The sequence below is a fragment of the Berghia stephanieae genome, chromosome 6 (genome assembly GCF_034508935.2).
Source record: "Berghia stephanieae isolate SIO BIC M18660-M18661 chromosome 6, UCSD_Bste_1.3, whole genome shotgun sequence".
Lineage (NCBI taxonomy): Eukaryota > Metazoa > Mollusca > Gastropoda > Nudibranchia > Aeolidiidae > Berghia > Berghia stephanieae.
This window is the reverse complement of record NC_088365.1, coordinates 11,094,491-11,107,908: the sequence shown is the minus strand read 5'-3', so window position 1 is coordinate 11,107,908 and position 13,418 is coordinate 11,094,491. Positions and strand designations below refer to the sequence as shown.

Here is a 13,418-nt window from a genome sequence, read left to right as displayed (position 1 = left end):
ATCATCATCGTCATCTACAACATCCACAGTAAAACCACCAAGACCATCACTTTCACAATCATTCTACAGCAACAAGATTTACTGACGACACAAACATCAAAAACATCATCATATTCATCATCATCATACTTACTACAGTCATCACTACCACCGTATTCAATTTGTACACAACCACCACCAACACCACCACTCTCATCACCACCACTCTCACCACCACCACCAACTCCATCACTATCACCACAGGCTATACAAACACCAAAAACATCATCATCATCATCATCATCATACTTACTACAGTCATCACTACCATCGTATTCAATTTGTACACAACCAACAACATCACCACCACTATCACCAACACCACCACCAATTCCACCACTATCACCATCAACAACACCACCACTATCACCACTATCACCACCACTATCACCAACACCACCACCAATTCCACCACTATCACCATCAACAACACCACCACTATCACCACCGCCACCAACTCCACCACTATCACCACAGGCTATACAAACACCAAAAACATCATCATCATCATACTTACTACAGTCATCACTACCATCGTATTCAATTTGTACACAACCACCAACAACACCATCACTATCACCACCACCAACAACACCACCACCAGCACCATCACCAACAACACCACCACCACTATCACCACCAACAAAACCACCACTATCACCACCAACAACACGACCACTATCACCACCACCAACACCACCACCACTATCACCACCACTATCACCACCACCAACACCACCACTATCACCACAGGCTATACAAACACCAAAAACATTACAACCACAACAAACCATCTATCTAATACCAATCAAAATAGTAACAAATCATTAATATTGTGTACAAGAATCCAACTAACCTTTGTCTCATAAATCGCTGCCCTTCGACCTCTCCTAGCGACCGGGGGGTCAGGCTCTGTAATCTCACTTTCCGCATCGCTCGTGATTGAACCGGAACTCAAACGTCGTGGTTGCTGAAATAAAAAAAACAAAAACAAGACCAAAAATTAATGTAAACATTAATAAAAACGAAAGAAAAGAAAAGAAAATCAAAATAAGATTTTCTCCTTTAATGATTTGATTCCTTTGGGAATTTTTACTTTCTTGTGGACTTTAATCGAGTCACGTGGGAAACAACTGCAGCATCATCTCAGCCAAAAGTGTGAAGTATAAAATGGGTTAGATTTGATTACAAAGACAAAGAGAAAACGAAACAAAAAAGCAAAAAAAGACGAGAAAGCAAACATAACAAAATAAAACGAAATCATAAAAAAACAAATTACAAAAAACAAAACAAAAAACAAACCCAATCAAACAACAATACAAAAAAATACAAACCCCAACCCCGACCCCCCCCCCCCCCCCAAAAAAAAAAACAAAACAAAAAAAAAAACACAAAAAAACAAAAACAAAAACAAAACATAAAAAACAAAACAAAACAAAACAAAACAAAAGAACCCCAAAAAACAAAAAAAAAAACAAACAAACAAACAAACAAAAACAACCCCCCCCCCCAAAAAAAAAACAAAACAAAAAACAAACACTCGCCTCAAACGCACGAAAAAAAAAAACAACAACAAAGGTATTATATTATTCATGTTTCCACATTACTGTTTACAATCCGTGACTTCATCTATCAACTTGGTATACACTCTGTCTGAGAGTGAGTAAGATTTTTATTTGTATGTCTGTTTACATTTGTTTGAGTGAGTGTTTTTGTCTGACGGGTGAGTGAGATTTCATGACCAAGAGGCATCGTGATCTTTGTCCAAGAGTGAGTATGATTTCTCTCTCTGTGTCTGGCTGGAAGGGACTGTAATTTTTTGTGCGGAAGTGGAGGTGAAAAGACGTCAAAAGCCATTTAGAAAAAAAAATGCTCTGACATCTTTTGTTAGGCGTTTGTAAATGAAAATAAATAAATAAATAAATAAATAAATAAATAAATAAATAAATAAATAAATAAATAAATAAATAAATAGATAACCAAACTTTATTTTATTATTCTCTCTCTTTATATCACGCTAAGGGTTGCCATCTGAACTCAGTATCGAAGTACTTAGTTTGAGATCACCTAAAAGTCAGTCTCACCCAGACACCAGCACACGATCTCACTTTGAGGAATACACCTAAATGTTTACAACTCACATGTTAAAAATAAAACAATGACAACAATACATAACAGTGAGATGATTTACAAGGGAAAAAATATATAATCTCCCAAAACTATAGCTATACATTCGACTGTTTCTCTCCCAGTCAAGGACTCGAGCCAGGGTCAGGACAAAACAAAGTTTACTCATTCCGAGACAAAGACAGAAAGCAATTTGGAAAACAGAAATAGGGGTAGCCTATAGAAGACACAGTAAGTGCCTCCATGCTCACCATGGGAGGTCGGGAACCTCACCCATGTTATTGTTTGGTAGGTCTGCCGATTTGGGACAATACTGAAAATGGTCGGCACGTAGAGAGTTAAATAAAATAAAATTGAGCTTTATATAGCGCAATATCCACTAAATGTGCTCAAAGCGCTTTACAAGGGGTCCCTGGTCAACAGCAACATTTAACATATACGACGGGACATGACGCCTTTTAGGCGATATTACAATTTTTCGGACAAAGACAACGCTGTTAACGGCCAGGTACTAATTTTACACCTGAGTACGGTGAGAGAGTGTGAGTAAAGAGCATTTTCCAAGGACTCAACTATGCGCCAAGCGCGAGGCTCGAACCCAGGACCGTCCGACCCGAAAGCGAGTGTCATACCACGCACAAGATCACATAGCCGCACTAGTATTTGCTTTTCAGCTCACACAACGGCTGCCTAACCGAAATGTTCGAAATTACATCAGAATATTTACTAGTATAATCGAAGCCAAAGTACGCAGTGTTCCTTTTAAATGGAGAAATGGCTTGAATATCCTGGAAGCCACGTGTACTTTTTGGGGGTGTGATAATCCAAATTGTTTATTGTGCGGCTATGTGGTCTTGTGGTATGATACTAGCTTTCGGATCGGACGGTCCTGGGTTCGAGCCTCGTTCGGCCCATAGTTGAGTCCTTGGAAAAGACTTTTAACTCGCATTCTCTCACCGTATTCAGGTGTAAAATGAGTACCTGACCACCAGCGTTGTATCTGTCAGGAAAAAACTTGTAATATCGCCTAACAGGCGTCATGTCATGTCTCGTTCTAAATGTTATGTTTTGCTATTGGTAAGTGACCCTTTGTAAAGCGCTTTGAGCACATTTAGTGGATATTGCTCTATATAAAAGCTCTTGTTTTTTTTTTGTTTTTTTTTTTGTTTTTTGTTTTTATTTTTTTTGTTTGTTTGTTTTTTAGTTATTGGCTCATGGTTGTAATGGAAACACTCTCAAACCAACGCAATATATTGTCCATTTCAGCAACGTTAAATCAAGCCCATAATTGCCTTCGGTTATCAGACCTGCAAACACGGGCACCTCTGTTGTCATGGCAACTCATTTTTAAAGAGTATTATACATAAAATTATAATAAATAATCACCGGAAGAATAAATTGGGTAAATAAAAATACAACTTAATGATAATCAAAAATTAAATAGAATTAAACGTGACAATACACAGAATTAAAAAGACGTGAAGAAAAACCAACACAAGCAAACAAATAAAAATCAACTACAAAAACAAACAACCAAACAAACAAACAAACCAAGCCATTGACAATCAACTTAAAAAGCAATACAAAAACCATAACTAAACAAGAAAATAACAATTTAAAGGATGACTGGATAAGAAGAAGAAGAAGAAGAAGAAGAAGAAGAAGAAGAAGAAGAAGAAGAAGAAGAAGAAGAAGAAGAAGAAGAAGAAGAAGGAGGAGAGGAAGAGAGAAGGAGGGAAGAGAGAGGAGAGGAGAGGAGAGGAGAGGAGAAGGAGAGAGAGAGAGAAGAAGAGAGAGAGAGAGGAGAAGAGGAGAAGAGAAGAGGAGAAGGAGAGGAGAAGAAGAGAAGAGAGGAGAGAGGAGGAGAGAGAAGAAGGAGGAGAGAGAAGAGAGAGGAGAAGAGAGAAGAAGAGAGAGAAGAGAAGAAGAGAAGGAGGAGAGAGAGAAGAAGGAGAGAAGAGGAAGAGGAGGAAGGAGAGGAAGAGAAGAAGAAGAAGAGAAGAAGAAGAGAGAAGAGAAGAGGAAGAAGAGAAGAAGAAGAAGAAGAAGAAGAAGAAGAAGAAGAAGAAGAAGAAGAAGAAGAAGAAGAAGAAGAAGAAGAAGAAGAAGAAGAAGAAGAAGAAGAAGAAGAAGAAGAAGAAGAAGAAGAAGAAGAAGAAGAAGAAGAAGAAGAAGAAGAAGAAGAAGAAGAAGAAGAAGAAGAAGAAGAAGAAGAAGAAGAAGAAGAAGAAGAAGAAGAAGAAGAAGAAGAAGAAGAAGAAGAAGAAGAAGAAGAAGAAGAAGAAGAAGAAGAAGAAGAAGAAGAAGAAGAAGAAAGAAGAAGAAGAAGAAGAAGAAGAAGAAGAGAAGAAGAAGAAGAAGAAGAAGAAGAAGAAGAAGAAGAAGAAGAAGAAGAAGAAGAAAGAAGAAGAAGAAGAAGAAGAAGAAGAAGAAGAAGAAGAAGAAGAAGAAGAAGAAGAAGAAGAAGAAGAAGAAGAAGAAGAAGAAGAAGAAGAAGAAGAAGAAGAAGAAGAAGAAGAAGAAGAAGAAGAAGAAGAAGAAGAAGAAGAAGAAGAAGAAGAATTACATCAGATGTTTTCAATGACGGATTCTAACCAGGGTCACCAAGACAGAAAGCATGCTTTGCCGAGTCTAGGATAAGGACATAAATTCCACAAAGACGAATCGACGCTACCAGAAAGATATTGAATTATTTAGAGAAATTCCCTAGCTCACCAGGGAGTTGGCCACAGTCCAACCAGCCACCCCTCCTCAGCAAATGGGATAACCTTCAAATACTGGTCTTTACCGTTTCCTCTGACCAACGTCCTCATGGAAAGAGAATTGAAACGGGGGAGAAAAGATAATAATATAAGAATCAAGGATGAATAATTGATTGTTCCGAGCAGCTCTGGGAATCGATAAATCACACTGTTATTCGTTTCGGAGATGTAAATTCGTCGTAAAGAAGTTCCCTGATGAAAAATAACAACACTAGTGATGTTCCACAAAAAAAATATTTTATTATTATTGTTCCGTACAAAACAGCCAATATCGACTGGTAACAATAATAGCAATATCGCATTATTCGATAATGATATTATATTATCGATATTGAGTAAACAACTACAACGACAATAATTGAGGTTAAGGTCAAAATGATCGAAATTAGAAAATTTTATTTTTTTCAAGTTTAACTCTCTCCTTACCAGCCATTTTCAGGATTTTCCCCAAAACTTCACACCCAACTAACACAAACATAGATGTTTTATCACTCAAACACAATAGCAGTAAATTCTTGCGATACATAATTTCTTTAGCAAAACATCTACTCTACAACAAACTGTTCATTTTCTTTAAATTTTATTATGTACAAAAGAAATTTGAAAAAGAAAAATGCTGGTTGTATCGAAACGAATGTGACGATTTTCCAATAGTTGGTAAGGACAGGGTTAAGAAATATAATTTTTCCGCACCATATTTAAATTGTATGGTCCAGATCCTTAGTTGGACACTAATTGAAGGCAAGAGTTACTCAATAAGACCGAGAATTATATGTATTGCTAAAGGGAATCTTGCAGAAGACAGCGTACTTGATGCATCGCATGATGGAAGTCAAACTTCTTGGGAAATAAAGAAGCTGGAGGGTAGACAAGACACCTGATAATCATCTTAACCCTCTCCTTACCAACTATAGGAAAATCGTCACATTCGTTACGATACAACCAACATTTTTCTTATTCAAATTTCTTTTGCACATCATAACATTTAAAGAAAATGAACAGTGTGTTGTTGAGCATGTCTTGCAAAAGAAGTTATGTATGGCAAGAACTTATTGATATTATGTTAGAGTGATAAAAATCTATTTTTGTGTTAGTTGGGTGTGACGTTTTAGGGAAAATCCAGAAAATGGCTGGTAAGGAGAGAGTTAAAGAATGTAGGAGTCTTCGGACATTTCCTGCGTTTGGAGTTCCGAACGATATCCCAATACCGCTGGTGCCCTGGGAGCTCGAGTTGGGAACGAGTTCAAACGGTTAAACACAGGAGTAAGAGAATACTTTGATCGTTACCCCTCCACGCAAGATTTAGGTATCCTTATTTCCATCAACGGGTACAATACCATCAATGGGTACAACTTTAAACATCAAAATATTTGACTTTCAGAATTATCATTATGGTAAAGACGTCATTACGAGTCAAAATCTTATTTTGGTAAAATAAAAAAAATAAAAAAGTGCGGATGAAAAATATTTCTTGATACTAGACGTCTAGACGTTTTGTTTTGTGTTTTTTTTTTTTTTTGAAGAAAAGACCCTCATAATTTCTTTTGCTATTATGCCAGAGTAAAATCGGGTTTTCCCCAAAACAAAAAAAGGTACCAATAATTTCATTAATTTAACGCTTATCCACGCTTATCCATAGCAGTTTCTTTTAACTCTTGGTAACGGAACAGCATCCATTTAACCCAAACGACGAAACATGTAGACACCAGTACAATACTCGAAAGCATAGACAATGTTGCTTTACATAATATTAGGATGAGCTTCCACATTAAAAGTCCATCTTCTATAGGCTGAAGAATGTATATACAAATCAAATTGCCTTTACTGAGGTCATACCATCAACTTTGCCTATTCGGTGGCGCGAATGGTCACGATCTATATTACATTTCCATGTGCTCGAGGTCATTGGTCACATTGGAATATAATGTGCTCAAAGTGACCCACATAGTGGATAGTGTTCACAGTTTTTTTGAAATATCTAACATCATGATTGGTCGTTTTGTTCAGCTTGACACATGGGTATGTTAACAACTTTCATAAACAAAGCAGCGTGTTTACATTTCTGAAGAAATATCCAATCGTTGGACAGCAACAAATCATATGATTGATGACTTGGTTGGACGAAAACATAGATAAAGATCGCTCCGATTATTGGCTTTATATTAAGCCGTGTTGCGTGTCCAAACCATAAACGAATAAAATGTAAAACGCAGGGTGAGCGGCGGAACGAAGTGGGAGAGGGGGGGGGGGGGTAGGTGGAGGGGAGGGGAAGGGGGAGGGAGGAGAATGCGATTATCCCAATTGTTATTCCTTTATTATTATAATTGTAAGAATAATTTGATCAGAGAGATGTTATGACTATTGGCCATGGGCTTAAAATAAACATTTGAACGTTGAGCTATTCTACAAACAATAACGATAATGCACCAAGGTAGGCCACTCTCATCCAATAGGGTAAGCCATGGAACACTCAAGTTTCCCCCTTGAACAAGAACGTCGGGACAAATAAGATAGGAAGCAATCACAATAAGTTATATCTATAAGATTACAAAGGTACATGCACAATCGATAGGGCACCCAAGACTAACATTCCCTACGATTACAAAAAAAAAATATGTAAAAGATGCAACATTTACGAGGAAATCAAATAAATAACATGCTTCTTCGACAAGGTAACAACAACAAACAAACGAATTTTGTTTCCATAGGGCAACCCGTTGGTGTATCTGGACCTTTTCAGAAGGTCACGCACGGTCCGGACACATACCACGCACGCGCCAGACATTGCGTAAACAGACTGGATGATGATGGAAGGGCAGACAGCATTTTTGTCAATAAACAAAATCTTCTGTAGCCCATTTCAAGCACCATAAAGGGAAATTGACAGTATCTCAAAAAATAGTAAACATTTAAAACAAATAAAAAACATAGAAAAACGATATGAAACAAAACAAGACAAAAGAAATCAAATAATAGAGAGAATGATCAAAACCAGGATGAGTTGATGTTTTTAAAAAGTTTCATGCATGTTTTGCGATAAAACATGAAATGCATAACATAATTTTATATTTAAAAAGAATAAATTCTTATTAAATGACTCACTTGCCAAGCAAATTTTATTTTTAAATTGAGCTTTATATAGCGCAATATCCACTAAATGTTCTCAAAGCGCTTACAAGAGGTCCCTGATCAACAGCAATATTTAACATGTAGGACGGACGAATGTGACGATTTTCCGATTGTTGGTAATGAGATGGTTAAGCACGTTTAGTGGATATTGCTCCATATAAATGCTGAGTTTTGAAACTTTAGTTTGGGACAAATGAACCCTCTAAGATCATATTATTATTAACAGCAAGCTGATATTATGAAAAATATGCTCCAATGATGACTTCGATAAACAATTCCCTATAAGGACTTCACATAAGGCAAACTGCGCATTATACATTTTACTAGAGGCGCCTGAACGAGCCAATAAAATGGAGAGAAAGATAAAGTGAGAAAATCTGACTCATAAATACTAAAACATTGTAGTATCTATAGTAGTATAGTAGTAGTAGTAGTAGTAGTAGTAGTAGTAGTAGTAGTAGTAGTAGTAGTAGTAGTAGTAGTAAGCCTCGCAGTCCTAATGATGCTTTCTGAGAATTGTGTGATTCAGACATGGTCAATAAAAATAGCTGTTCTCTCCATCCATGTTGTTAATTGTTTCCATTGGTCACGGTCCTGGGCCATAGTTTTGAGGCTATAAAGATCTTGTGACTTTAGTAGGACGGAGGGCACTGCAGTATTTCTTAGTCCTTCAGGGATTAATTCGGCCTCATCTTAATCCAGAAATATCTGATATGTAGAGAGATCATGGTTCAGGGTAGTTACTTATATATGAGTCACATTTCCTCACGTTAACTTTCTCTCCATTCTACATTTTGTTTTTCAAATGATTACCGCTCTTTTGGCGTAGATAAACACAAGAGCACATCCATTTTAAGGAAGGAAAGAAGCAATTTATTACCCCTTAATTCCATTTGTACAAGACAATTTGCCCCTCAAGTGCGAATTATTCTTTTCAACGGTCTACGCAAAAATGCTTTCGTTACATAAGTTTTCTTCTATAAACCTATGATACAGAGACGGTCTTGGTCTAGCATTACTTTAAGAGGGGCCTTTCTGTGCGAGGGTCGAGTGCTCTATCTCTCCAACCACCAAGACAAGTCAGACGTTGATTTATTTATTTATTTATTTATTTATTTATTTATTTATTTATTTATTTATTTATTTATTTATTTATTTATTTATTTATCTATAAGTCCGCTGGCGCTGATAATATAACCTAAATGTGTTGCAAGCGCCGTAGTAAAACCCTTAAAAACAAACAACAAAATATCTATAAGTCCAATCCAATGGACATCGGGATAACAGACGTCGATTGTACTTGTTTCCTGTCCAAACCAGCGACGATTACGTAGCCGCTTACACAAAATAATCCAGGGACCTTTCTCTGACAGGCCCGATCCTTACTGTCATGGTTTAAACACGAGCTCCGCCTTGCTAAATCTCTTCATATAAAGGCTGGGCTAATCCTTGTCGTAGACAACACATTATAGCCAAAACATCTTTCTCTCCCGCAAATATCGATAAATTAAACTGATCTACTCCCCCCTCCCCTCCCTCCATCCTTCCAATTGTCAAAACAATTTCAAAGCTTGAGTTCTAAAATAAATATAAAGTTAAAGTATTTAAATATAATATTTGAAATGATGTGTTATCTTGATTTATTGATATAAAAAATTCATTATTTTCGCCAAAAGAAAAACAATCAAAAAAACAAAACAAAAACTGTTTTGCATATGTGTATGTCATTATCCGTATCTTATTCTTGCATATGTATGTCATTATCCTATCTTATTCTTTGCATATGTATGTCATTATCCGTATTTATTCTTTGCATATGTATGTCATTATCCGTATCTTATTCTTTGCATATGTATGTCATTATCCGTATCTTATTCTTTGCATATGTATGTCATTATCCGTATCTTATTCTTTGCATATGTATGTCATTATCCGTATCTTATCTTTGCATATGTATGTCATTATCCGTATCTTATCTTTGCATATGTGTATGTCATTATCCGTATCTTATTCTTTGCATATGTATGTCATTATCCGTATCTTATTCTTTGCATATGTATGTCATTATCGTATCTTATTCTTTGCATATGTATGTCATTATCCGTATCTTATTCTTTGCATATGTATGTCATTATCCGTATCTTATTCTTTGCATATGTATGTCATTATCCGTATCTTATTCTTTGCATATGTGTATATCATTATCCGTATCTTATTCTCAGCTTGTCAACAGATGGTTTTGGCACATAGATTTATTTTTAGATCATCTTTCGAGGTATGGTGGTATGGTAAACGATGGTGAGTGAGTGAGGTTGGTGGGGGGGTAAAGATTGGTATAATCAATCGAAACATAATAAAAATATGACGATGGGTTGGGAAAAGTGGTTAAGAGATGTTGAATAAAAGCTAGGGTATCGAATAGGATAATTTGTGACCCTCCGTCTCAAAACGGTATTATGTCGGAATGATTAAGATGATGAAATTTGAATTTATAGCTAGAAATATCAGACTTGGGTTGAGTTTGAATGTTTTATTGAGAAGAATGAATATCATATGTCAGGGTACCAATGCCGATGATTCGTATTTTTGGCCAATTTAGCATTAATTTTGGCTATTTAGCATCTGGTTAATCCGGACTTAATACCGTTTTGACACGAATGGTCACATTTGCGTTAAGTGTCAGTATTTGAAAACTATTGCTTCAATTCTCTTTATTCCCCCTCCCTCCCCGATTTTCTCTCTATCACCTTGCATATAGGGGTAATAGGGCTATCAGTACGTTTAAAGAATGTGATAAACATATATTATGGCATGAATTATGTCGAAATGATTCAGATAAAGAAAATTGTATTTACAGTCAAAATGATCAGAATTACAAACATTAACATTAACATGGACTCTTGATAATCGCAGACGCTTTCTCTCCTTTACTCACATAAAGTAGATTTTTTTCTCTCTTTTCCTTTCCTTTCTTTCTTTTTTTTTCTAACCTCAGGAATGAGAGACTTCCAATGTGTGTCGCCATTTTGCCAGTTCAGGTTGATCTCCATCGTATAGATAGTATGCAGATGACGTAACTCAGGCCTTTGTTATTGTTTTTGCCATCCGCGTTTGTGAGTTGTTCTCCTAAACTGTATTAACCAGACTATAAAGTTCATGGTTACACAGAGTTTGTGTGTTGGTCCGTTATACTTCCGGATGGCAATGTTGTGAACTCCTTGGCCAAGCGCATTCTATCTATACATACGACAATAAACATAGGCATGTAAATGTTGCTGCTCGAAGCTCGAAGAAATAAATAATAATGTGAAATTGAATGTAAGCTTCAATTTAATTACAAAAACAGATGAAATGAACGTTTCGGGTTTTCCCTTTATCAACAAGACAGGATGAATGAAACAACACAGATCTGTGGTGTTTCATTTGATCTGTTTTTGTAATTAAATTGAAGCTTACATTCAATTTCACATTATTATTTATTTAAAAAAAAAAAGTAGTATCTTATTCTTCTTTTCTTTCTGTATTTCTTTCTTTTTTTTTTCTTGTTGACATTTTTGTTTTTGTGCAGCAATGTGATTTTTGTAATGACACTTGCCGTCAAAACAGAAGGTCCTAGGTTCGAGTCCTGCTCTGAGCGGTGTAGAGTTGAGTTCTTGGAAAATGCTCTTTCGTTACATACAGTTTTGTCACCGTTGTCGGGTGTAAAATGAGTAGGTAACCATCTGGCCATTAACAGCGTTTTCTATGTCGGAAAAATACTGTATCATCGTCATATCTTTAAAAAATTGAGCTTTATATAGCGCAATATCCACTAAATGTGCTCAAAGAGCTTTGCAAGGGGTCCCTGGTCAACAGCAACATTTAACATGTAGGACGGGACATGATGACTGTTAGGCGAAATTACAATTTTTCGGACAAAGACAACGCTGTTAACGACCGGGTACTCATTTTACACCTGAGTACGGTGAGAGAATGTGAGTAAAGAGCCTTTTCCAAGGACTCGACAATGCGCCGAGCGCGAGGCTCGAACCCAGGACCTTCCGATCCGAAAGTGAGTGTCATACCACTAGACCACATAGCCACATATCTCGTCGTGCATGTTACATGCTGCTGTTGGCTTGGGTCCCTTGTAAAGCGCTTTAACTCTCTCCTTACCAGCCAGTTTCAGAATTTTCACAAATCTTTGCACCCATCAAACACAAAAATAGAATTTTCTTACTCAACCAGAAAAGCAACAAGTACATTCTATACATAATATTGTTCAGCAAAATGAGCTCTACAATGCAGTGTCAAGTGTTTATAGCTATAACAACAAATTTTCTTTAAATTTTGTGATGTGCAAAAGAAATCAGAGGGATAAAATTGTTGGTTGACGAATGTGACGATTTTCTGATGGTTGGTAAGGAGAAGGGTTAAGCACGTTTCATGGATATTGCTCCATATAAATAGTATGCACTTGGCTAAGAAGCTCACAACATTGCCATCCGCAAGTATAACGGACGAACAGACAAAACTGTGTGTAACCTTGAACGTTTTTAGTTTGGTTGATACAATTTGGTGAGAATTACTCATAAACGCGGATGGCAAATAACAATAACAAAGACCAATGTGACGTCATCTTCGTTCTATCTATATATGCTGAGTTTTGAAACTTTAGTTTTGGGACAAATGTGACACACTAAGATCATATTATTATTAACAGCAATCGAACACGTAACGTATTTACCGTAAGGAACGAAAAGTGTGACCCTAGGGAGACATTACATTTCACGACATCTCCTCTCCTAACCCCCCCCCCCCTCCCCCCCCCCTTCTCCACTAAAATAGAGTGTTATCCATGACGTATTATGTCACCATTTTGCTCAATGGATCGATCTGGAGTCGAGGGAGATAACTCCTGTGAAGAAAATAATAGGCGGTGAAAAGTGTTATTGACTTTTAGGCTACAATGTGATAACTGTGTACACAAATTGAATTTCTCCAAACTGAGCATGGTGATCTATTTATAGAACAGCTACAGAAGATATAAAATAAAATTCCCTTTATTCATCCCGAAAGAAAAATTTGTCCTCAGGGTCTATTCCAAGAAAGGACTGGAATAATCCCGGGCGTCAGCCGCAGTGCAGCGCTGCAAAATGATCTAGGGCGAAGTGGATGCTAGAGACCACGATAATGATTATTCCGATTTGTAATATTTGCTTAGGTTTATCTGAACACAGTATAATAAGATTAACATTGTGATAAGAAAAGAGTTTGACCGTTGGTGAAAAAAGTGTTGAAAGGAAGTCTTTGGGGTCTAGTGGTATACCACTCGCCTTCGGACCTGTAGTTCCCGGGATCGAATCCCGGTCTGTGTGGCGC

At 36.8% G+C, this 13,418-nt stretch overlaps 1 protein-coding gene across 1 annotated transcript in view; it reads right to left on the bottom strand.

The window, feature by feature from the left end:
* LOC144974466 (uncharacterized) overlaps window positions 1–13,418 on the bottom strand; it is a 452,079-nt gene that overhangs the window by 85,409 nt on the left and 353,252 nt on the right. The window contains exon 6 of the mRNA XM_078917354.1: window positions 896–1,009. Within this exon, the coding sequence (XP_078773480.1) occupies window positions 896–1,009 (114 nt within the window). The remainder of the gene's footprint in view (window positions 1–895; window positions 1,010–13,418) is intronic.